The 26,146-nt window shown below is 42.4% G+C and overlaps 2 protein-coding genes across 9 annotated transcripts in view; both read left to right on the top strand.

The window, feature by feature from the left end:
• LOC139384955 (F-actin-monooxygenase mical2b-like) overlaps positions 1–9,809 on the top strand; it is a 48,821-nt gene extending 39,012 nt beyond the window's left edge. The window contains exons 15-26 of one of the 8 annotated variants that reach the window (XR_011628891.1): positions 52–123; positions 240–377; positions 918–1,036; positions 2,525–2,632; positions 5,033–5,104; positions 5,292–5,369; positions 6,142–6,295; positions 6,619–6,796; positions 7,113–7,189; positions 7,285–7,372; positions 9,118–9,178; positions 9,592–9,809. Coding sequence is in view for 6 of the 8 variants with exons in the window: in XM_071129901.1 (XP_070986002.1) it covers positions 52–123; positions 240–377; positions 918–1,036; positions 6,142–6,295; positions 6,619–6,796; positions 7,113–7,189; positions 7,285–7,677 (1,131 nt within the window). In the remaining 2 variants the exon portion in view is untranslated. Of the gene's footprint in view, positions 1–51; positions 124–239; positions 378–917; positions 1,037–2,524; positions 2,633–5,032; positions 5,105–5,291; positions 5,370–6,141; positions 6,296–6,618; positions 6,797–7,112; positions 7,190–7,284; positions 7,899–9,117; positions 9,397–9,591 lie in introns of those variants that run through there. The other 7 variants (XR_011628892.1, XM_071129904.1, XM_071129902.1 and 4 more) reach the window with 7 other exon arrangements.
• Positions 9,810–15,631: 5,822 nt separating this feature from the next.
• Positions 15,632–25,533, top strand: LOC139384954 (alpha-parvin). The gene is made up of 13 exons (XM_071129900.1): positions 15,632–15,942; positions 18,452–18,541; positions 18,749–18,819; positions 18,941–19,043; positions 19,183–19,323; positions 20,270–20,385; positions 20,485–20,543; positions 21,531–21,550; positions 21,698–21,759; positions 21,847–21,915; positions 22,003–22,104; positions 22,209–22,281; positions 23,174–25,533. The coding sequence occupies exons 1-13, from the start codon at positions 15,807–15,809 to the stop codon at positions 23,248–23,250; spliced, it is 1,119 nt and encodes a 372-aa protein (XP_070986001.1). The 5' UTR covers positions 15,632–15,806; the 3' UTR covers positions 23,251–25,533.
• The last annotated feature ends 613 nt before the right edge of the window (positions 25,534–26,146 follow it).

Here is a 26,146-nt window from a genome sequence, read left to right as displayed (position 1 = left end):
TGAAGTCTGAAATATTTAGTCATATACTATGGCTTGGTTGTTTTCTTTCAGGATGAGAAGAAGCTAGAAGATACGGACCCAACGTACAAAAGGAGACGAAAAGTCTGCAGTTATTTGGAAGAGGTAGTTATTACCATCAAACTACAATTTCGTAAGGACATTCTAAGTGCACGAGTCAAATACAGCAAAATACCATTTATTTTGGCCCTGATAACTCAAGTCACTATTTCTCATGACAGGCAACCAACTTCTCCAGTCAGAGTGCATCCTGTGTGGGTGAGGAGAGGGGGGTTAAGGAGAACAAGGTCCGCTCCATGGCCAGCCAGCTCCTGTCCAAGTTTGAGGAGAGCAACCCCAGCTTCACCCTCCGGAGACAGGTCAGAACCACCAAGATATGTCCCCCATTCCCCATCCTCAGGACACTGTCAGTGTTGGACAGTGTCCTCCATAGCTTATACAGTACTATAGTATGGTATAGTACCTGGTATGTTTGTTCTCAGATGCCTCATACCACAGTGTGCTATAGGACAGAGGTGATCATTTGTGTTCCAAGGGAAAGAGCCAGGCTTGGTTGTGTACTGTTCGTTTTCTGATTAAGAGTTGGTTATAAAGTCTTGGGGCTCCCGAGTGGCGCAGAGTTCTAAGGCGCTTAGTGCTAGAGGCGTCACTACAGACACCCTGGTTTGATTCCAGGCTGTATCACAACCGGCCTTGAATGGGAGTCCCATTGGGTGGTGCACAATTGGCCCAGCGTCGTCCGGGTTTGGCCGGTGTAGGCCGTCATAGTAAATAAGAATATGTTCTTAACTGTTTGGTGAGATACTTATCTTGCAATTAACTTTCCCTCTTTTCTTCCTTTTCTGTCTTTCTACTAACCTTTTTCCTTGGCTTTGTTTCTGGCTGACAAACCCCATCAGTCTCAGTGTGATTGTGATTCTGGGAGGGCCCCTCGGCCACGCTCCATAGACATGACTGAGACCCCACGCTTCACCAACCTCAGGCAGCAGACCCCACCCAACCCTCCCCCAAGACACAGGTAGAGGACTGGAGCAGGCCTGGTCAACATACTGTAATACACACACATAGCCACGCTAATTCACTCTGCAGAACACACACTGTCACTCAGTTTTGGTATACACTCACTCACAAACCAGTCATCACCTACCTAGAGTGAGAGTGTTAAATGCTCCCTGTGGGTTGGAAATGAAAAATACCCCCAGTGAAGTAGATTCACATGATAAAGGAAAGCATGGGGCATAAATCTCCCTTCTATTCTCTCCAGCTGATAAACTACTGGGGCCTGTTTGCTGCAATTGTTTTTTCATCAAGCTCACCCTGAGTTGACAGAGAGCCATAGAACTGCAGCTCACATGTGCTGTGTGTTTCCAGTTTCAGTCTGCAACCTGTGCCAAATATGCAGCTAAGTGCATCGTTCGGCTACCACCCCAGCCTCCTCCCAAACCCATGCTCTCGCCCCAGCTCCAAGCCCAGCTTCAGTCTCAGCACCAGCCCCAACCCCAGTTCCAGCTCCAACCCAAGCTCCAACCCCCACCCAGCCCAAAACACACCCTCAGGAAGGTCAGACAGGCTGATCAGACACGTACTCAGACACAACCCCAGACGCTTCCTAAAAAGCCAGAGAGCATAGAGTACCCTGGCTACTCTTCCTCCTGCCACTCAGCGGTCCTAGCCATGTCTAGAATGCTCCAACGCCTTCAGGAGGTGGAGGAAAAGATCACCAATGTGACATATTATCCTCTCCTCTCCATCTGTCCATTTCTCTTTGTCTGCTCTGTCTTTTTCTATTGTTATTGCCTCCTACTGTGTGATCATATAAGATATTATTTTTAGGAAAAGGCTGGATATGAATGTTGAGATAATCATCCTGATTATACATTTAGCATTGTATGGAACATAGTCAGCTGGTGAAGTCAACACCGAATCATCCACACTGACCACAATAGCAAGAGCAGACCCATAGCCCTGGCAGAGACAAAGAGGTACAGAGGCTGCTGACTGGCAAGTTTAGCCAGTGGGCTGCCCTTGTGGCCTCGTTCTGTGCCAGTCCTGTGTGTCTGTCTGTCTCGGTCTGGATCTCAGTCTGTTGTTCCAGGAGCACATGTATAAGAGTGGAGTAATCTCTGCTGGTGTGTCAAATTAGTGTTGTAAAAACTGCCACTCTACTCCACACAGCAACACTATTGTTCTCCACCGCCCAGTAAACAATGTGCCATCTAGCTCCTTCAGTGGGAAAGTAGGACCAAAGTCCACTTATCTTGCTTGATCATTACCTTTGACATTTTAGTCATTCGGCAGACGCTCTTATCCAGAGCAATTTGCAATAGTGAGTGCATACATTTCATACTTTTATTTGTCCGTACATTATAACTCTGATTTGGGTGTTAATAATTACTATTCAGACACATTCATCAGACAGGGAGTATGTGGTACTATGTTGCGGGTGCAGCTTTCTCCTGCTGATGCCTGTTCTTTGTCTCTGTGTCTCATGGTATGTGTCCTGCAGAAGAAAGCTCAGACCCAGAATGCTAGAGCGTTTCACAATAAAAGTATCAAGGAGAAAGCTGTCCACTTGAGAGTACTGTTCTCGGAGGATGTGGCCTCTACGTCCCAGGTGACTATCTGACCCCTGAACTCTGACCACAACTTCTCCCGTCCCTCAGTGTGTTTGTTGTGTTGCACGCTCGGTCTTGTTTGGCATCACTGCTGCTGCACAGAGTTCAATAAACCCTCCCTATGTTGAAATTCAACATCCATCATCTCCAGAAGCATGACTTTTATGGCAATGTTTTCATTAGCTGCTCAGAGCCTGTAGCAACAGAACACAGCTAGCGCAGGTGATTTTAGGTTATTGTAGGACACAGTGTTCTGTTATACAGATGTCGGATCTTAATTTGAGCCAATTCGTTAAAACAGGAAAATAATCCTGCAGCAACGGGAAATTTGAATTATTATGTGACTTATAATTAATGGACATTTTTTGTAGGTGTTGTTTTTGTAGGTATCCCTGTATGTTATGCTAAAACATTTGTGATCATTCAACATTTATCATTTTCCGTTAGGGCAAAGAAAGTCAGACATTTTAAAGTGGAAATTACAAACCTTAGAAATCTTTTTAAACCTTGAATACGCCTCAAGTTTGCATTTCCTGCTGTGCAGGAAAATTGTCAGCAACAAAATAGTGATCAAATTAAGATCCTACATCTGAAATTTAAATCACCTTCACTGTCAGTCAATAAATTACTGTTTACGCCAAGGGTTTCAACAAGGCTTTTTTAAAACAATGTAACGCCCTGTGAAAACACATCAGGCAATTCGTTGTTCAAGCAGGAATCATTCCAATAAATAGTTTCTTCTTGTTCCATTAGGTGATTTTATATTTCCACTGAGACAGACCTGCAGAAGAGAGCTCAGGCTGAAAACTAGGTAGCCTCCTCTCTCAGCTCTGTCTGTGATATGTATGAACAACACTGGTAATTCACTTACTCGGTGTGCTCAGCCCTGTTGAAAGGTAGCACAGGGTTCTCTGTGCCTCACTGGAAGAGGCTGCAGCTTTACTACTCACAGGATAGTTATCAAGCAAGGTGTTTAGTGCTAGAGTAGTCATCATACTGCAATTTCCATTACAGGAAAAGGTATTTCCATGGTATTTTATCATCAAAAAAGATACTGCTCACCTTCTTTAAATGAGTTTCCATCTCAGTGGGAACCAGGATAAGCTGTTGTGTTGAGGCTCAGCAGGTTGGGGTTTAGTTAATACTATGATTTGATAGTGCCACGGAATACCTTTGCTTAAAGCCTATCCCCCTGTGCACGCCAGTTCTCATTGTAACTTCTATCAAATTACTAACACTCAAAGCTCTCCTTTAACAATCCTCTCCCTCTCTTCATTTGCAAATCTCCCCTGTCCCATTCCTCACCTGGCCTGATTCTGACAAACAGGCCATTCCCTCATCCCATCCTCCCTAACCCCAGTACAGAGGTCACCTCATTATACCTTTACCCAGATATCACAATTTCTGCCTTCTCACCTCCTCATCCCTATTCCTCATCCTCATCCTGTCTGCCCCAACCTCAGGTAAAAAATAACCACATCCATGTCTGTCTCACTGTCTTGTATGTGTCCCTATCACTGTGTGTCATGCTACAACCTTTGTGATCATTTAACATTTATCATGAAGAAATACATGTTTTATCTATATCACTCTTGAGTTTCCATTTCAATGGAATGCAGTGTGATGGAACACCAGGCGTTTTAGGCTTGAGGCCCAACCCACTAAGCATGCAAACTCTAATTTAACCTCCATCTGATGCTCATAATATCTTTTCCTCTCTTTGACTTTCCCATTCCCACACTAGTCTGGATCTGCTGGACAGAGTCCCTCACCTCACACCCTCCCTGCTCCACGTCCTAAAATCTCTTCATCTCTTTGTCCAGAAATCACCCTTTCTACACCCCGCCCCCTCCATACCTATTCTCCATCCTCCTCTTCCTCCTCTTCCTGTCAACTTCAACATCAAGTACAAATAACCACATCCATGTCTGTGTTTCAGCATGTCAAATCCAATCAAATCAAATTGTATTTGTCACATGCGCTTACAGTGAAATGCTTACTGTGTCCCTATCGTTGTGTGTCATGCTAAAACCTTTGTGGTCATTCAATATTCATCATGCAGAGATATTGCACATCTTTAATATATAGCACTATAACTGAGTTGACGTCAAAATGGAATGTAGTGTTCTTGAATTGAAACTAATCAGGTTGGGGCTTGGTCAATAGGATGGTAGAGTGCCATGGAATACCAGGTACTGTAGCCCATCAAACTTAGAATGCCAACTATCATTTAACCTATCTGATTTTCAAAGTCTCTCTTTTAACAATCCTCTCCCTCTTTGACTTTCCATTCCTCTGTTTCCCATTCCCACCCTAGCCTGGATCTGCTGAACAGACCATTCCCTCTCCTCCCATCCCCCCTGCTCCCAGTCCTAAATTCACTTCCCTCCTTTGTCTAGAAATCACCCTTTCCTACCTTCTCACTCCCTCAAACCGTGTCTTCATACTCATCCATTCTACTCCAACTCAAGGTGAAAACAAGCACATCCATTTCTCACCATCTGTCTGTCATGACGAAACCCATATCCCCTAATGTCAGAGCAAACATTATACTGTTATTTTGATGCACTCATCTATCCCTTATCTGTCACTGAACTGTTCGACTAAGTTTTCTTCTCTGTTGCCTCTAATTCCTTCATTCTTCATGGAAAACCAAAGACCAGTCAATCTGGGGCACTAGATATGCAGCTTTGTATGAAAGAAATGCAAAGAGATCCCTTGAATGAGTCACATGTGGTGAGTTCCTCTTGTGTGACTCCAAACCATAGCACTATTTATGGCCACATCATTTCTATATGCAGAGCCTGCTGCCTCTTAGAGAAACCCAAAATGAAGTGCTGTCTGTTTGATTTTAAACATGATGTAATCTGGATAATTATACATATTTTAGAAGTAGATATTTAACTTCTAATCTAATTTGCCTGTAACTTACAGTTGTAGTTATTAACATCACAGCCATGTTGCTGTTTCAGTGTCACATCAGTGGCTCCACATATGTATCCCAACAACAACGTACTGCAATGCTCCAACCAAAGCTGTTTTTAATAATGTCAAACAGGCATTTTGCCCCCAGCGCCACATGCCTGCTAAAGTAACTTGTACTACCCTCTACATTACAAAGGACACATGTAGACACAAAAGTCTTGCATGTGGGGTGTTTTTTAGCTACTCTGGGGCCTCTTATGCTAAGGTTGAATATATTTTTGTGGTGTTGCACTTTGTGAGTTAGACTGCCCCTCCCTGTTCCCAGATTTCTGATCAGTTTGAGTCAGCGCCTTGCAGTCAGTCTAGAGTACAATCTGAAGCATCCAGACAGGCTCACTAGTTAACCATAATGAGAAAACATTCCTGAAAATCCTCACCGCTTCCCTCCTCTTCCGTGGCCATATTTTTGAGCTGAGACTCTTATTTTGATGAAAGAACTTGACTATTTTCCCCAACAGCGGCCTTAGTCAGAGAACAAAGTAGTCAAATCATCTTTCCATCTATCCATCTTTCCTTCCTCCAGTCGTTTCCTCTTTTCTGCGTGTCAGCGGAAGGTGGGGAAGGAGTCTCTGGCCATAGCAGCCAGGGCTGAGACGCTGGTCACCCTCTATGAGACTGACCACAGGCCTAAAGCCTCCTCCCCCTGTTCACCCCCAGCCTCTCCGCCTCTGTCTCCAGTAAGCATGTCTGACTGAGCATGCAGCCACTCAGGCTGTACCAGCCTTGAACAACAGCCCTTATCTAGGTGAAGAACATAGACTATGTCCCAGGCCCTGGCTCTGAGTCAGATGAAGAGATATTGTGTAAAATAAGGATTGGGATGATTATTCTTTGCAGGACTCTATGACTTATTATGCTTTGTGAATCAAAGGCCAAACTCAGCCATAAGGCCTTTTATGGTCAAAGTTGTGGAATGTGACACAAGTGCATCACTCCCTCATTATCTTCATTTGCTGTGCTGACAATGATTGTAGCACTGTCTGTCTGTTCTGTTTCCCAGGGTTCCTTGCGGAGGGAGTTCCCCGGGTCTGGTGACAAGTGTCACTCCTGTCAGAAGCGCGTGTATGTGGTGGAGAGGATCAGTGCTGAGGGACTTTATTTCCACAGGGAATGCTTTCGCTGTGACACCTGTGGCGCCGCCCTACGCCAGGGAGGCCATGCCTTCGACTCTGAGCAGGGTATGCGTTTCCCAACACTAAGGTTTAGATGTTCGCTTACTGTCAATCAATAAATCAGCCAATCAATCAATCAAATCAGCAGTAGTGACAAAGTCATATTCAGATACCAAACCTAAAACCCCAAAGAGCAAGCAATGCAGATGTAGCGGCATGGTGGCTAGGAAAAACTCCCTAGAAAGGCAGGAGCCTAGGAAGAAACCTAGAGAGGAACCAGGCTCTGAGGTGTGGCCAGTCCTCTTCTGGCTGTGCCAGGTAGAGATAATTAACTGTTTATGTGCCCATTTTTCTAAATCCTCTTTTGATCATGTTCAATTAGGCAAGTTGTACTGCAAGCTGCACTTCACACAACGTAAAAATGGAATGAACCATCGGAGGACATTCAATTCACATCTGGTAATTGTTCTGGATCATTCAATCATCCACTTGCCATTGTCATTTTGATGTTAATTTGTGGGACATCTTTGTGACTCAATGGGTCTCTCCCTCAGGGTCAGAATGGAGCCGGGGTTCAGGAGGGATCAGAGACACAGACCCCCAACGGTGACCCAACAGAAGGCCTGCAGGGCCAGTCACCAGGTACCTTCAGCTCCCGCCTGAGGAAGAGCCTGAGCTGGCCCCTGAGTGTGACCCGGGCTGTGTGTGACTCCTCCCGCCTCCTGTCTCGCTGGGTGCATGGTACGGCCCAGGCTGTGGGCCTCCACTTTAGGGCCAATGTGCAGGACTATGTCTTCCTGTATGAGCTGCTGAGCCTGGGAGTGCCCCTGCTGTTCATGCTCCAGGAGGTGCTGCTGCAGATGTACTCTGAAACCGGGCCTGTCTCCCAGTCCATCCAGCCCCTACTGCTGTGGCTGGAGGAACACCTGGGCCACAGGCTCATGTAGAGGCCCACCAGGGAGGGAATCCTAATCCTAACCCTATCCCTAACCCTCGTGCAATAGGGTCTGAAGCTTGGCTGAACATTAACTAGTGTATCTTGCATTTGTGCCAAGTCATATGACGGCAAGCTACCATTTTACCATGCACCTTGCTAATATTTTCTCACAGAATATGTAGCTGTCAGTGCATTAGATCTAGTCCTACACCAACCAAAGAACAAATAACATTTCCCACGCAGTATCTTGGTTTGTGATACGTGTGGTAGTTTTTCATGAACATTATATTTTTCTTTATGATGAGTGGTAATGTGCTGTACATGGTTTCATGGTGGTCTAAATCATTTCCGGTATGTGGTTGATATGACTGCTGAAATCATCCAATCTATATTGCTCTAGAGTTGATTCTTTCAACAACTGGCTGTCGAAATTGAGCCAGTTTTTACATGGATTAACTCAGGTTATGACAGAGTTTTTGCGCGGAAGAAGTAATCTAAATGAAAAGACTGACTTGAAGCACTTTAACTTGGGGAGCTGCCTTTACCTGTGGCCGGTGCCTGATGAATGGTGTGGGGGTTTATGGCTGCCTAATGGTTATCCAGGGCTTGGATAATGACTAGTGCTGACGCTGCACGTTTACTAAACCCTGCTGAACTCACAGGTCAGGGTCGGGGTCTGGGTCGGGGGCCAACGTGGATCTGTGCTCGACAAGGTTTTATCATCTTTTTTTCAATTTCAATATTGTTTGACACAAGTTTACATTTAATAGTTATTGTAAGATCTCCTATGATACCATGACCGTAGTGTACTTTCGCTACACATTATGATAACTTGTATTGCTTTATTTTATGGCCCAGTGCCTCCAGTATTTTTGTGCATTGTCCGTTGTACTTAAAAAGGGGAAGAGCTTTCATGGCCATGGGCTTTGGTTTACGACTCCAGTTCATGGACTGTTTAATGCTTACTCATTGCTGCCACCTGTTGGTGAAACAGATGCAAGGCCAAATTCAATTTACTGTATGATGAGGTGGAATATGGGACAATCTTCTAAAGAGTTGATGTATGTTTGTAATAGAAGTTTTTCTTCATTTTTGTTATTTTGTACAAGTCTATTTCACTTAAATATGTTTTTCATAATGTTACGAATATTGCTGAAAGGAATTGTTCAGGAGGACAGAATCTGACATGATAACTCAGGCTATGTTTGAATGCTGTGGTGTGTATGTGCTTTCCTGAACCAGAAGTTACATAATTCATGCAGTACACTGTACAGTGCTACTGTGTGTTGCTGAGTAGCACAATCTCATGTTTTCTCAATGCCTTTTCTTTGACTATCTAACAATTACAAAGTTTCAATACATTTTAACTGGATTTGATCCTTCCTCTGATTTCTCTCTGTATTCTAACCTATATTTCCTTCCTTTAATTTCTTCTCGTGTTCGCTTGAAGTCTGTTTTCAACTTTCTGATGATGAGCCTCCTGATTGGTTAGGAGACATGCCATTCTGAAGGTGATCACCTGCATGGTCACATGGTTATGTGAATAATGTTTTGGAGTGAATGTCTGGTCAGATTAGTCCAAGTTACTGTCAGCACTTCCACACACAAATAAAAAATGCTTCTAACCCCTGTGTTTGAGCTACAGACAGCAGTATTTAAGCATTGTATTTTTCTGTTTCGTCTGCACCCGGCGATACCAACCATTCGCCAATGTACTTAACGGAGGCTGAACTAGAGCAGTGTTTGTGAGACAATGGCAGTTCCTGAAAACGGTTCTTCTCACAAAAATGTCTAATCTACAAACTATTATGATCCTACTATCGAAAGGCTGAGCTTCACAAACACGCAAGTGTGCTCGCGTTGGCGGCTTTCTGTCATGCCACTCTTTCTCCCATATTTTGCCATCTTTCTTTCTCTCTTCCAGAAGCTGTCACCCAGGAGAACTTTCTCTTGACCCACACAAACAAAGGGAATTCATATCCCAACAGGTTCACAACTCATGTTGTCTTACATTAATGCATTGAATAATGTATTATGGGACTTCTAATGCAGCCTGCTTTTCTCATGGAGATTCTGTGTTGCTTTATGTATGACCTAAAGCAACAAATGTAAATAAATGAATGGAGTTATTTGTCATCTTGATCCAGTTTACTGTCATTTTTTCATAATATTGTTCTCCCCATGGTTTGATATGGGACATACAAATAGGGGTAACACGTTTAAATCAAGCCATTCAGCATCACATAGTATACAGGCTCAGTATTCAAAGTAAACCCTAAACATGAACTCCTCTTAAAGAGCATGTCTCCTATATTTAGTCTACTTACCATGTCTAGTCTCCTAAATTAAAATATATGGGTTAAGTTCCTCTGTCCCTGTCTCAGTGCTGATAAGGCCCCAGGCCAGACGTACATGTTCCTGGATGGGTTCCTGGAACTCTTTCTGGATCCGTGAGAGCCAGAAAGGATTCTTTGGTGATGAGGTCACAGGGAACATGTCAAACCATACAACACTCCCCCCAGCCAATCCACTGTAGTCCTGCCAGATATGGTTCATGGTTCTCACAGCTGAGGAAATGTACACCATCAGTGCCTTGTGTCTTATTCAACAGCCATGAAATCATCTCTCATCATACCTGGTTAAGATGTTTTGTTGTCACATACAGTTCACAGTATAGGTGCAGTGAAATGTGTTGTGTTACAGGGTTAGTCATAGCAGTACGACACCCCTGGAGCAAATTAGGGTTAAGTCCCTTGCTCAAGAGGAAAAATCGACAGACTTTTCACCTTGTTGGCTAGGGTATACGAACCAGAGACTTTCACTTACTGGACCAACGCTCTAACCTCTACGCTACATGCCACCCCACACCCCTAGAATACCTTTTTTTTTTAAAGCATCTACTTTGGAATTACAATTATTTCATGGGAAACATCATATAATCAATGTATTACACTAGCTGCCAAAGCATGTCTCTCAGGCTGTATTACCATCAGGATCCAATACCTTTCATTAGCTTTGCTTTTAAAGGGAAAGCTTGATCTAATGTAATCACAGCAGAGGTACAGACTATTGAAGCACTCTTTTTTTATAGTATCATCCACTTGTCCCTTCAACCCATCACCATGGAAACCACACAAAAAACTCAGCCAAACACTTTTGCAAGCCCTGATGATGCTGCTTGTAAAAATGTTCTCAGAGCCTCTCATACAAACATTTGAGGGAGGTGTTCCAAACCAAACCTGGCACATCTGCTAGACCGGGGCTGGATGGGCCTGGACATTTTGTTCAGAAAATTTGCATCACACAGTGTGAAAGGACAATGCAATTAAAGCTACTGGGGTCAGCAGATTGTCCCTCACTTCCTTGTCCAGTACAGCCGAGATCAAGGAGAAGCTGAGGAAATGTGATCACTAAAAACATTTAAAGGTCTACAGAAGGCCAAGTGTTTAAAAGCAACTTTCTTGACTACATAATAATGAAGGTTGGTAAAAGCAATGTATTTCAGTGAGATAAATCATGAGACACAGGTATGTGTCTCTTTGGTGTTGTATTGAAGTAGATATTTTATTTGATTAATCTGCTTCCTTCAGAGCATTCAACCCAAAGCATTGATTCGAGATTGTCAAATGAGAAATGCCAACCATTTGTCCTTCCATTGGAGCTATCAAGTCAAGGGTAAATGTGCATAAAACTGTTTTATGCAAGAAAATTACAGAACAATTACTTGCAAAGGGAAAATGCACTCATCTGAAGTGGCACACTCTATTGACAGTCAATTAGAGTTGACCGCCTTGACATATTTTCTATTCAGCAGCCGTACTTTGTAAATCACTGCCTTATAGTAATATGCAGCTGGTTAAGGGACTGAGAACTGTTTTTCCTATCTGACCCGGATTAGATTAACGTTGAGCCTCTGATGCCACCCACTGGCCGAATCATTGTTTTCAATAACGGTGTTTTATGGCTCCACTTTCTACTCTGACTCACACCTTCACCCTCAATCTGATCCCTGATCTATGTCACTGTCCCAGGAGAAGGAGTGATGAGACATGAATATATAGTGCCTGCATGTGCATGTAGGTATGTTTGCCTGTGTCTCTCACTTTCACCCACTGTCTCTCCTCTGCCACTATACTGTATGTCTGCCTCTCTGTCCTGTGAGGGTCTTCCTCTCTTGTCTCCACCTTTTCCTTTTCCTGTTGTACCTCTTGCCCCTTCCTTCCTGCTCTGTCATCACCCATTGCTATGCAGCTCCTCTGGACTCAAGTTCTCACGGTAACTGTTGTGATCTCAAATCTGGGAAAATAAACTAAATGAGTCAAATGAGGTTCTCTAAGTTATTAACGGATCACTTTTATGAGTCATTAACGGGTTGGCAACTACCATCTTCCACAGCTCATAACAGTGTAATGATTATATTTCATGTCCTCTAACATGTCATTGGAACAGGTAACCACTAGAGAGCACTGTTGTTTAGAAAGAGGCTCATATCAAGGGATCAAGGAAATGACCCAAAAATGCCTCTATGTAATTGTCTAATATGTGGGTTCAGGCATTGGCCAGCATAAACATGTTTAAAAGAACCAAGGCCTACAGCATACCAATAGAATCAGAAACACTTTCTTTCCAACTTTCTCACTTGTTCAGCTCACTGAACCAGTTAATCCATCAGCTTCCGGCAGGTTTATGTTGATCTCCCAATATGCACGGCGGCTGATTTGATATCTCTCCTATCAGACCACACTGGCTGCTCCATGCTTAATGTAATTTACAACAGGATGAAATCTTTCCTGAATAATCGTATTGCTCAAGGGAGGGTCTGTTTGATCCCCAGTGTTTGGCTCCCATTATATGGCTCACCTCTCTATTGCAAGATAAGGCAGCTTGGTGACAAACAGGCCAGGACAGACTGCATATCTTCCTAATGGAAAGGTTAAGGTGCTCTGAATACCACAACCTTCGGTCACATCTCAGTCTGACAAACAATGTGACCGAGTGCCAACCTGTCAGATCCAACATGTGACCATTACTGACACAGATTCTAAAAAAATCTATCAGTTGAAGGAAATTAAAGACTTCAGGTTCTATTTTAGGAACCTGCTGAATAGCTAGCTATCAGTTGTGATAACCGCTTCTATTAATTTATTATATAGATTTTGTATAACCTCACCTCTTGACGTCAGTTATTTAACATGGAACATGCCTAGGCAAGTGGAGGTACCAGACGCTACATAGTACATAAGGGTTATCTGCTTATTAACTGGCTAGTGATATTAAATTAAATTACCAGCTGAGAAAAAATCATGCAAAGTCATTTAGACTCGGCACACACTCCTTGCTTACGCAATTAAAGAAAACAGAGATGCCATTTAAAAGCATTTAGCCCAACCAAACTGCACCGTGCAGATCTCTTTGGCATTGGATTACTTGTGTGTCATGGACACAGCATTTAATGCCTGGGGATGGAATTGGTAGGAGATGGGGTTAGCTGAGACCAGTTATGAAGGGCAAGTCAACTATCACAGTGATAACTCAAGTCTGTTTTGACGTGTGCACATGTGTTTGTGTGTGTCACTGCTGCATCTGAGGATCCCTCTGCCTGTGAACTTGACAGTCCTTAACCTGGGCCCTGTTCTGAAATAACAGCAGTGCATCAGTCAAGATGCATGTTGTTAATTCAGTACGTTATGATCAGCGTATTCTGGGAATCCACCTGCGAGCCGCACTCATGACCTAACGTCTCAGATGAGACAGTAGTCCGTGGTGTAGGGTGACAGGGTGCATGGCCCTGGATGGTGGATAGAGAGGGGGGACTCCAGTGAGAGGAAAGGGAGCATTTTAGAGTTGTGTTCTTTGTTATTCTTTGTGTCTGTGGAGATGACCACAGTTGGGAGTTTAGGAGGCACAGAGGAGGCCGGATGCTGAGGTCGAGGGGATGTGGAGGTGTAAGGAGGAGGGCTGTGGGCTCAGCGCTTCCACTCCTCTCTAACATGCTCCTCATGCCTCACCCCACAGCAGGATCCTCCAGCACATGGGAAAATCTAAGTGCTGACACGGCCATGGGGGAACACATGCACTGACAAATAATCACACAAGCCCTATCACAGATCTTTCTCATTAATTGTGTCTAGTCTCAAGTTACATTCGACACCTCTGCATGTGATCAACACAACAGAAGCTGCAGGGACATGTTGAATGAGATTTCAGAAATGTATCTCTAACAGTAGAGCAAAGACCGATATGAGGTTTCAGTCACACAAAACATATGTGAAGTGGCCCTGCTCTTACCCCTCACTGTCTTTCACAGAACTGAGTATGGCAGAGCAAGTGGCATTGGTAGAATGCTGGTGTAAAATTGAATCCACTGCAGAGGTCACTGTTCATTGTTGTATCTGCCTGTCCGCTCTGCTCATCCCCGTGGACTGCAATGTGACTGTGAATTGACTCTGGGAGCATTTCATATTTTCATGTAAATGCCCTTATCATTCATACAGGTTATATAATAACAATGATTAGCATTTAAAAAAAGAATAGCAATCTGAGGCTGAAATTGCAGTGAAATTACAGAAGCTGTAAGCGGCAATGAAAATAGAAAGCTGCGGAGAGGATACATTTAAAAAAGCACAATTTCATTATCTTAGCACTTTCCAAATCATTCCCTTAAATGGAACAAGACAAATGTTCCCATCGGCAAAAACCCCACATTGTTACAGTAAATGTATCTCAGAAGAGTAATATCTACATGTGTTAATTATAAACCATGTTTCAGGTGAAATACTGTATGTAGGACTCTATTCCTTTGGCTGTATGACTCCTGATGGCAGAAGACAAACCTATAAGTTGGTAAGCATGCTCTTAGTCATATCAGTTGGGTGCTAATATCAGTCAATTTGATTATGTCATTCTTAAAGCCTGCCTTAAAACAAGCTGCTATGAGCATAGCTGTCCATCTCTTGTCAAATAACAGAACGTCAGTCTAGTGAGAAATGCATTTGTAAGCTTGGTCAGATGGGTCAAACTCAATGGTAGAGCTCTTGGGTGAAGTGGCCCCAGACGTCCTGACCAGAGGGGCTCCTCACTGTCTGCACCAGGGCCATGCCACAGATAGTCCAACAGTACTGTCTCCTCTAATGACAGCCCAGGGCAAGTCCAGAGCCATTGTGCATTTTGTTTACATGGCGTTGTTCACATAATTGTATAAAAAGAGATGGCAAAAGGGCTGCACTGTGAATAGGCCTTTTGTTAACCCAACATTTTTCCTAAAACTAGACAGCAAGAGTATGTTACTATTATTGTAAAAACAACACACAAAAATGTATTTATTATCATCTGCATATTTGATTACATCCCAAAATGTAGGAGGTAAATAATGTGTCAGCAATAGGCCTGTGTTGTCAAGTAGAGGCTTGAATGTCATTGATTTGCTAACAGCTCTCACCACTTGCCTGGTCAGCTGTGCTAGCTAGACCAAGTTCACCAGAACATTAGCAGAATGAGGCAACAATGCAAGGAAGTCATTTGAGTGATCCTGTCTGTGTTAAATAAGCAATCATGTATTGATCTGGCTCAACACTGATTGAGTCAGCTACCTTGTCTTACTAAGGATGGGAGGGGGGGATCCTTGAACAAGTTTGTTACACTCCTTGTTAGGACTGCAGAACAAGTGTGCTGTATATCATTGGTGTTATTTTCTATATTGGCCTTGTTCTAGCCCCATGAAAACGCATGTTTAGCATAAGTAAAAGAAAACTGATGGATAATTATATTGCTGGAAGTAAATACATCTGGGTAGCAGAAAAACAAAGGAAAAATATGTTTGATAATTTCGCTGGACTTAATTTTCCTATGACTAGAATCGAAACCCCTCTGATTATTTTACATTATCGGCTCTTGCTTTACTATACTTATTCCCAATAGCTGGACATTGGCTACCTTATTTTTCCCATATCCCAGGAAAAGTGGGTGGGACAGGGACGGGTACGGGAATCAAATAACAGTGAGACGTCAGATGGCTGCGCAAATACTTGGAATTCCGGTTCCGTCGTTGGCTATTCCGTAAACTTTGACAAGCAGAAAGTTGTATTTATATGATAGGCTACAACAGTCTCAATAGCTTGAATACCCAGTAATAAACTGGAAATGGCTTCTTCGCCACAGAAATCACCTTCTTCTCCCAAATCCCCGACTCCAAAATCACCACCTTCAAGAAAAAAAGATGACTCTTTCCTCGGAAAACTTGGGGGAACTTTGGCCAGAAGAAAAAAGGCAAAAGAAGGTTCGTGCATTGGGCTATATTTTGATTATTATTAAGGCATCTATATAAAACAATTGACATAACGAAAGCTAAAAAAGGATTAGAACTAAAATACGATTCCTGTTGAACAGTAGGCTACATTATGCTATAAATAGCCACATTCCAACGTTTTTTTTCTTAGAATTAAACAATTTGTTGAATGGATTAATGACAGTTTTTGCTTGAAAACAAGCTAAGAAACTTTGCTATATGCTGCTTTCAAGATAAATGGGAACTCGGAGAAAAAAATCATGACGTCTGTGATCTTCATGTCGGAAAGTCGGGGCTCTAGAAAGATGCACGAGTTCCCGACTTTGAATTCGAGTTGGATGACCGTTAAAAAAAACATTCTCAGTTGGAGCTCGTTTTTTCCGGAGTTCGCAGTTGTCTTGAAAGCACTGAAGAGTGAAATCGGAGATATCCGAGTTCCCAGTTGTTTTGAATGCGGTAATAGTATAGGCCCGCTGGTAATTGCTAGGTGTGTCTATTTCCATGACGTCATTTGGTTATACGTCAACGGGAATGGTGACTGAAATACCCTCTTCATGTTTGATGTCTGCATCTTTCATCAAATAACTGTGATAACAATTTGGATGATTTTGTTTTTGGTGAGGGGGGACAGCATCTGTTTGAGTTGTATTACGTTGTGTCTGTCCAATCCATAGCGGGAGAAGGCAGTGTGTCTGTGTTTACAGTACCCATGGCTGAGCTACTGCCATGTAAGGATAAGAGACTGCTGATATTCTATTACAGATGTGTTCATCAAGGAATGAGGAAAAAATCCCATTCTCTCTCCAGCACAACCACAGACCGCTAAGGCTTTCATAGTTTCACATTTGATTTAAATCGTACCTTCAATTATTAAGTATTAATTAGACAAGCACTTGAGTTTTCGTTTATTCTTTTTGGTAATTTTTATTTATTTTACCTTTATTTTACTAGGCAAGTCAGTTAAGAACAAATTCTTATTTTCAATGACGGCCTAGGAACAGTGGGTTAACTGCCTGTTCAGGGGCAGATTTGTACCTTGTCAGGTCGGGGATTCGAACTTGCAACCTTTCGGTTACTAGTCCAGCTCTAACCACTAGGCTACCCTGCCGCCCCAATGAGCAAGCATCAAGTATGATTAAATGTCTGAAGCACTATTATTGTTTATATTGTTTCTTGGAAGACACTTTGACCCATTTTCATTCATTACATTTGAAGCGTACCTTTTGATACAGACATGCCTTATATATACTCCTGAGGGGCATGTAAAAGTGAGTCTGCAGCTGGGCCCCATTCACCAAAATCCTGAACAAATACCGTCCAACCTGGTCCTGTAGGGGTCTGTTCCATGGAGGGCCTCTTCGATGCCATGCCAGAAACATACAGTATTTCAATCATAAGAGCGTTATTGTAAACCATGTTGTGTCTCTGCCTGTGAACTGAGGAGCAGTCCTTTCAGATCAGAGAGAAAGAGACAGACAGAGAGGTTTACATTATCCAGATGATGCTTTTGCGTTGGTTCAACAATCTGTTGAAGAACCAAATGGATGCAGCTCTTTTAGTGCGAGGAAGGAGGAAGGTGATCTCTGTCTCTGTGGGTTAGGTTGAACAGCAGAGGGAGATCTTGGTGTTGATTACTAACAGGATGTTGACATCTCCAGGGGGCACTTTCTCTGTTTGGGAGGAAACTGAAAAAAAACCTAGCGTAGTTTGTTCTGCAGGCCTTTATCACGTTATGTTATGCAGCTCTGCATCAGTGCTATAGTGATCTTACTGAAATATCAACTGGTCCGGACAGGAACTAGCAGGGCTGGCACCATGGCCAGACAGTGGTCAGGTTGTCACATCACCTGTGTGAATTCCCCACATGTGCCAATTTGCACGATGCCAGGCGAGGTAAGTGAAATGATCAGGGAAGGCGGCGGATGCTCAGGACAGCAGCGTGAGACCGAGCCTAGATCTATGAACGCCTAGCAACTGGATGGAGAGGATGGCCTTGTCCTGTGTGGGGCGATGTGTCTCAGAGAGAAAGGGTTTTTTCAAAGAGGGCATGGTCTGAGCTATCAGAGCAACTGACCTTGACTGCTTAGTGAATAGACAATCACTCTCTCACATCTCCTCCAATTTACTGTAATATTGTGATTGGCTCGTTCTGGGAGTCTCCCATGTAGTATTATCACTGGCTACAATGAGGCACTTCATCTTATTAATCAAAGCTAGACTGAGCTCTCTCTCTCCTGGCTAACCCGAACGTGACCAAAGACTAGGTTATAATTAGAGACATGCGTTGTGAGCCAACTCTTTCTGGTAAGATCAATGTGCCATAATACTAACAACCTGGCATGAAGAGCAGAGCTTAACCTGAAGAAAAGAGCCCTAAATTGGGTGGACATATTTTTTCACGACTATTAACTCAATGGAGGTGTCAGGACAGTTGTATAATAATTAGCCTGTCACACATTGAGTCAGGCCACTAAAGGTCTCCACTTCTCTGCTTCTGCAGTGTCTGAGCTCCAGGAGGAGGGGATGAATGCCATCAACCTGCCGCTCAGCCCCATCCCCTTTGAGCTGGACCCAGAGGACACCATGCTGGGTAAGGCCTCCATCTCCACTCCTGTAGTGTATCGCATGCACACACATACACACACACACACACGCGCACACACACACACACACACACACACACACACACACACACACACACACACACACACACACACACACACATACTCTCTCACTTTCTCACTCTCTTGTACTCTCTCTCTCATTGTCTATATTCTAAACGTGTGTGTGGTTCTAGAGGAGAATGAGGTCCGCACCATGGTTGACCCTAACTCCAGAAATGACCCCAAACTGCAAGAACTGATGAAGGTGTGAGATATAAAATGACTGCCGTATGTCACAATCAAAGCATTGAAAAGCGATATTATGGGCCTTGTGAATGTACAGTTTGTATGTGCCTGTTAAATTCCATATAATGTTTTGTATGCAGGTACTCATAGACTGGATCAATGATGTGCTGGTGGGGGAGAGAATCATTGTCAAAGACCTGGCTGAAGACCTCTACGATGGGCAGGTTCTGCAGAAACTATTTGGTACAAATCCCTCCTTCTATGCTTGCAATGCAGCACATTATTCTCTGGAATTTGTCGGATTCCAATTGGATTTGATGGTCCTCCCTGTGCTCTCGTTGTATTTGACAATAAAACATGTTTATTTCTTTTTGTGTTACAGAGAAGCTGGAGGGTGAGCGGCTGAATGTGGCTGAGGTGACCCAGTCTGAGATAGCCCAGAAGCAGAAGTTGCAGACAGTTCTGGAGAAGATCAACGACACTCTGAAGGTCTCAATCAGAAACATCAAATGGACCATTGACTGTAGGTGACATGTTTCACAGAGCGCTGTTTCATTTGAATTCCTGCTATTCTATGAATTTGTTCATGTTTTTTTGGAATGTGTTGATCACAATTATTATTATGCCATTGGTGTGCGTAAAGGTGATGTAATAAGATAATGTTATTTTTTACCGTGCTTGTTTGGTCATTTTGTTGGGTGACAGAGAGGCACAGAGAATGTTCACATTGGACTAATCTGCACCGTGCTGTCCCTCTGACATTATGACCATAGAAGTAATCCCTGTCTCAAGTGGTGGGAGGTCACGGTACTCAGTCTTGTTTCCTTTTTCAATTAGATTTTTTTAAGGGTATGCTGAAGCCATGTTTCTTTTCACATTGGTTTATTATTCTTTGGTGAATTGTAACCCTCTAATTCTCTTAAATTACAGTTAAATGTTCTTTTTATCCTTTGTAGATTATCTAAAAGCCCTTGAGGAAATCAATAGGATTGTTTTTGACTGTGATCAAAGGACAGCTAGTCCCTTTGTTTTTCACTCATATCCTCCCATACAGGTTCTCTAAATAGTAAATGTAATATTTTTTTGTGGTAAATTATCATATTTCACATTTATTTTGGAATTCTATCTTTCAAGAAGTTGTCAATTGCAGCTCGTTGTATCAGTCACTTGAATCGCTTTGACATTACAGACAACAAGATTGGAATTGGTCGTAACAGTTTTCTAACAGTCACATTACTTCTTCCCCAAAGACACAAGTTCAGTTTGTACAGGACACTGAATTCATTGTTTTGTTTTTGACCTTTGTTTAACCTATCTTGATAATTGTGAAAATAAATGGCATTTCTTCTTATCTTAAGCCTGCTCCAGTGCACCAGTGTGTGCATAATCTGTTAAATGACAATGCCGGTGGATGTACTAAAACATTCCTCTCATTCCTTCCCTCTTTCCCTTCCTATGTTCTCCCCTAGCTGTCCATGCTAAAAGCATCGTGGCCATTCTCCATTTATTGGTGGCGCTGTCTCAGCACTGCCGCGCCCCCATCCGCCTACCTGATCATGTGTCCATTCAAGTTGTGGTTGTACAGGTATAGTCCTTTCCTGATACATTTTGTACTATGAAAAGGGAAATCCTGAAAAAACTAACATTTCTGTCAAATGTCATAATTGTCTGTTTTTCCCCACAGAAACGGGAGGGGATCCTGCAGTCTCGCCAGGTTCAGGAAGAGATCACAGGGAACACGGAGTATGTCTTCACTGTCATCCCTTTTAACTAACTATGTACAGATGTCTGGATGAAACTACCCAACATGTCCTGTCTTCCACAAGGCCTTTATCAGACCCTCCAGGGTATGAAGAAAAAATGTCTGAAACTTGTTTATAGAGGCAGGCAAGAAAAATGAATGCCAATGTTTAAGGAAAGAAGGCCTTAGAAACTTGGCCGTGAAGATTATGTTAATTAATGGAGGTATAAGTATGAGGGACGAAAACCGAACGCAATCATGTACTCTGCCTTGGAAAGGTCATTCAAAACAAGGTGATTATAGGGCAAATCACATGTCTGTAAATATCTGTTCACAAATCAGTCAGCAAATAAGTCCACTGGGCATTGAAGATGTTGGAACAATTGAGGGACTGATTAGGGGAATGGAACGGCCTCTCTTGGCCTCGCGTTAAAGCAGAAAGACAATGCGGAACCCCTTGGGGGGCCGATATGGACAGTTGGAGCCCCATGCTGATGGGAACATTTAGTGTGTGTGTGGGGGGGTTCGGGGGTTCTGCTCCTGCCAGCCACACCACTACTTTATGGCGCTGCAGCTGATTAATAGTGGTCCAACGGGTGCAAATCAGGTCTGGAGATAAGAGGGAGGGGGCCCTGGGCTGTTGTCCTGCGAGGGGCAGCAGCTGCTGAAGCAGGTCTCTGCTGGGGAAGATTGGACCGTGAAGACAAGCCACTGCCTCCCGGGCACATGTCCACCAGGAAGGCCCACCACACAGCGTTTGATCGGACCGCTCCTGGGATAGAACCACAACGCAAATCTCTTTGTCTTTCTGCCTGGCCATCTTGATTAGACCATCTGCATTCAGTTCATCTTTTTTCCAGTTTAAACAAAGTCCTAGTTTATTTTTTCTTCTCATTTGAACTTGTCTGTTTCGTCTAATGTCTTTCTACAGTGCTGTGATTACACAGTACGATACCAGTGCTGAAATACTTTGTTCTCTTCTCTTGCAGGGCTCTATCAGGAAGACATGGTAAGCATTTTCACTTTGTTCTAATAAAATAAAACGGGTCATATTACCATGCATTCATTTTAGTTAGTTTGCCATTACATTACTACTGTTTTATTACTAAAATGAACATTCTGTTATTGTAATCATTTAACCTCTATTCAATTTCAGAACGAGATGCGTTTGACACTTTGTTTGACCATGCACCAGACAAGCTGAATGTGGTGAAAAAGGCAAGTCTCCATCCTAATTTCGAAAAATAGAAGTTATTCGTTGTTTGTGTAACATTTAAATTGACTGAATACCTGCCCTTTTTGCAGACTCTGATCACCTTTGTGAACAAGCACTTGAACAAGTTGAACCTGGAGGTGTCTGAATTGGACACACAGGTTTGTTTCCCATTTAATTAATATACCTGCTTATGATTTGATGATGAACATGGTCATTATTAGTATGTTGTTCTACCTGTCATGCAGTTTGCTGATGGTGTGTACCTGGTGTTGCTGATGGGACTGCTTGAGGGCTACTTTGTTCCTCTCTTCAACTTCTTCCTAACGCCAGAGCATTTTGACCAAAAGGTGGGCTACATTGTAAATCGGACATTTTCATCTCTTACAAATAGTTTACAGTGAGCTGCTTACTGGACTGGCATGGCTGATGCTGGATCTCTTTTCCCATATAGGTGCACAATGTGGCTTTCTCCTTTGAGCTGATGCAAGATGGAGGCCTGGAGAAACCCAAGCCACGGGCAGAGGGTGAGTGCCTTCATTTTGTACACGTACATTGTTTCTGAAAGAAAGTTATGTGACAGCAGAATTTCAACATTTTGTCTTTCGGGATTAAACAAAAACAAAATGTGTCAAGGTTTTTCCCTTGGAGCAGTATTCACTCAACACTATATATAGTCAGAGCATGCCTTCTAATCATAACAACAGAGAGAGAGTGCATATATTTCCATTTTAGTCATTCAGCAGACACTCTTATCCAAAGCAAATTACAGGCACTGCTTTGCTCAATTGCAAATCAAAAGATTTTTCACCTAATCAGCTTAGGGATTCGAACCAGCAACCTTTCAGTTACTGCCCCAACGCTTTTAACCGCTAGGCTACCTGCCACCCTATTTGATGTGGGATTACTTTTATCCCCTGGGTATAACCATGTGACCGTTGTGTTAATTGAACTGAGGCCTGTAATAGTTTTAATGGTACGGTCAAGCACCAGTGAGTGGCCCATGATGACTGCATTGGGCTGTAACATTAAGTGTTCCCCTTTAGCTTTGATTTAAAGGTGGTTGCATGCCAAATTATAGCAATAGGCCTACTTAAAGCTCACTGCAATCATAACAGCTTCATTGAGGCATGGGGCTCAGGCAACATCTGTTTTTATAATGCATCTTTCCTCATAGCATAGATGAATGAGGCCAGTTTTGCCTCACTGGATGTAATGGGCTAATGTAGATCTTATAGGTGGTGTGTCTTACGTATGCAGTAGCTAGCAACAGGAGCTGGTTCCAATTACAGGAGATGTTTGAAGAAGGTGTCATACAGCGTGTACATCGCAGCTCTAAATCTGGGTCATTTAGATGTTTTTCTTGTAAATGTTTCTCAGACTAAAGTCTGCCTTTTGGTTTTTCTGATCTTTTGGCAGATATTGTGAACTGTGACCTGAAGTCTACTCTGAGGGTACTCTACAACCTCTTCACCAAATACAGAAATGTGGAATAACGACTGGTACTTCACTGTTCATTCAGTTATATCGATGTATCAATCAAGCAAATGCCCTGTTTAGATGTATATTTCAGGGCAAACACGATGCAGCTAATAGGGAGAGCACACCTGTGTTAGCTTTGTCCTGCTGAAGGCTCACTAAAACACAAGTACAGCACAGTATGTTGTAAAGTGTTTGGATATGAAAAGACAGATATATTTCAGTATTATTGAAGGTTAACTTAATGAGTTATTGATTATGCCGTCGTATTGTTGAGTCATTGCCATGTTGAATTGTTCTTGCCCATGTCATTCCGGGCCGACACCGTTTGAAGTCTACTTGTATTCAAGGATCAGAATATTGATGTACTGAATGTATGACAGCTGAGTTTGTGCTTATCAAAGTATTGACTTCCATCGTTTGAAAGAAATCAGAAGTTTTGAATTGACTCAGAAGGTTTTTGGTTGTTGTGCTTAAAGCAGTGGGACCACATACAGCGCACACTATTCATTTCTATACTGCCACGCTGCATATGTTTACCTTTGTTTGCTTTGTCTACTTTTATATATTTTAATACTGGTCATTGTACTTTAAATATAGTCTACCTGTAGTGGCATTTTGGCTCATCATTTACCAAAGAAAGTATTTTAGATACATGATTTGAAGCTGTTAGATTCTTTAAAATATTTTCTACTTATGCAAAGCATGATGTATGGCTAATTTTGACTATTTGTTTATAATCTATTCATAAAAAAAGGTTTGCAAAGTAATATTCCAGTGCAGTGTTTACTACAACTACAGTACAGTTTCTTTTTTTTAAATGTCAAGAGCGGAGTATGAATTCAAACGATAAAACACTATATTCAACAGAACTAGCTAGTAGTGCTGAGAATATAGTGTGGGAGTTTGACCAAAATTGATTCCGTTGTGTTCTTTAATTTGAAGGTCGTAATAATTTCTTTCTATGTTGTGGTCTGAGTGCGGGTTTGATTATGGGCCATGTGCTGTAACAAACGTGTGGTATTCCTTCCCATGGAAACCTGTATGCTCTGTATTGTTACCGTGCCATATCATCAAGTGAAATATAGAAGAGCACAGTAAAATGCTGACCGCTGAATGGCACAGCGGTCTAAGGCACTGCATCTCAGGGCTAGAGTCGTCACTACAGACACCCTGGTTTGAATCCAGGCTGTATCACAACCAGCCGTGATTGGGAGTCCCGTAGGGCGGCGCACAATTGGCCCAGCGGCGTCCAGGATTGGCCAGTGTTAATAAGAATTTGTTCTTAACTGACTTGCCTAGTTAAATAAAGGTTCAATAAATCATGTTTACATTAAAATACCATCAGGATTTGGTGGTTTTAACATAGATTGATTTTACTCAACTTTTGTTACACCTGGCATTGTACCATTTCATAGACAAATAATACTGTATTGGACTGTGGATGTTGGTTAAAGTGGCTGCTTTACAACGAGAACTTAGCTTACAGTATTCCCAAGAAGTAGAGGTACTCTACATGCAATTCATGAATGAATTTGCTAACCACACACAGACTGAATGGTTTTGCTAAGTGCTTAGCTGCAAATAGGAAGGTCACATTTTTCCTTTGAGTAACAACACTACTGTACAGTGAAGCACAGCACATAATGCATGACAAGGTTACAATAGAAGTTTCAGTGGAATTTCTTTGTGCCTGATTTGAACTATATAGCATGTTTCTTTTATTTAATTGCTTCTTTTTAGGAGTTGGAATTAATTTATTTCAATTTACAGACACTTAAGATTAGTTAAGATGCTTTTAGTGTGTCATGTCAACTGACTTAATTGAGCACAGAAATGAGTGAGAGGAGAAATGAGTGAGTTATCTTGTTTGAGTCTTCGAATAAAGTCGAAAATACTCATAGCTCAGTTCTTTGTTTTCTTGATATTTCTGTTTTTACTCTTGGTCATATCTCTTGTGAACTGAGTTGCTATCTTTCTATACATCATACTGTATAACCTCTGTTAAGTCTGTTGTCTTCATCTTGCTTTTTGTGGTGCGTTTAACAAGTACCGCTATTTCCATGAATTGAAGCCCAGAACTGAAGGCTTGGACCTTCAGGGGAGGATGTGACAATGTATTTCAGTACTTCATTGTTCTGACACATTTCTGGTCATGCTATTATCAGTCAAGCCCAGGGACTAAGAGCTCTGCGTTTTCATCAGAAAGCTGAAATGACCATCCATAATCAGCCATCGTGCGCAAAGGTGTTTTGAACAGAAGCTTTTGCAGCCATTAAAGTAATTACCCTCCCATCGCATCTTCTACATCCCTCCCTCCATTCATTATATCAAATAAGCCTCTACGCATGACTAACAGACATGATACTCTCTTGCCTCCGTAGTGTACGATGCTGAGAAAACACACACAGACACACACACACAAAAGGTGAGGCAAGAAGTGAGTAATACGATTGATAAGTGGTTCATAGTTATTACAGGGTTGGCACTTTATGTTGGCATCTATTGATTGGCACCAAGGATTATGATCTGAAAGACTGAATTGGTCCTTCATTGAAGTTCCTTTTTTCTATGTAGTATATGGTTGTAAAGGCTTTACCTTGTACTCCTTTTGTATAGATGGTTTGTTACATTTCTTGCTGAAGATTGCTTACGCCATTTTCCCTGTGTGCAATCAGTGTTTTCCTTATAGATTGAAAATATTGATTTATGTGTGGTAAGAGTTTTGGGGTTTTCTGTAATTAAATCAGGTCAAGGGATTGGCAAATATGCAGCAATACATATCTCGTTTAGAGACACATCATTCCTGTTTGTTGCTAAAGAGATGTGCAACACTAAAGTTATATTATTTTTTTAAATGGTAGGACATGAAACATACTTTTGTGTGATACTGTAAAAACCCTCTGCCTCATA

This window comes from Oncorhynchus clarkii, chromosome 26 (genome assembly GCF_045791955.1).
Source record: "Oncorhynchus clarkii lewisi isolate Uvic-CL-2024 chromosome 26, UVic_Ocla_1.0, whole genome shotgun sequence".
Lineage (NCBI taxonomy): Eukaryota > Metazoa > Chordata > Actinopteri > Salmoniformes > Salmonidae > Oncorhynchus > Oncorhynchus clarkii.
The sequence above is the reverse complement of the archived record's forward strand: the minus strand, read 5'-3'. Positions and strand labels throughout refer to the sequence as shown.

What these genes read in the sequence shown, in the direction of transcription:
- LOC139384954 (XM_071129900.1), top strand. Translation starts at nt 15,807, where the DNA reads ATGGCTTCTTCGCCACAGAAATCACCTTCTTCTCCCAAATCCCCGACT. An exon ending in GAGATCACAGGGAACACGGA is followed by an intron (nt 20,544 to 21,530) that starts GTATGTCTTCAC and finishes CTTCTCTTGCAG; the next exon opens with GGCTCTATCAGGAAGACATG. An exon ending in AGCTGAATGTGGTGAAAAAG is followed by an intron (nt 21,760 to 21,846) that starts GCAAGTCTCCAT and finishes CCCTTTTTGCAG; the next exon opens with ACTCTGATCACCTTTGTGAA.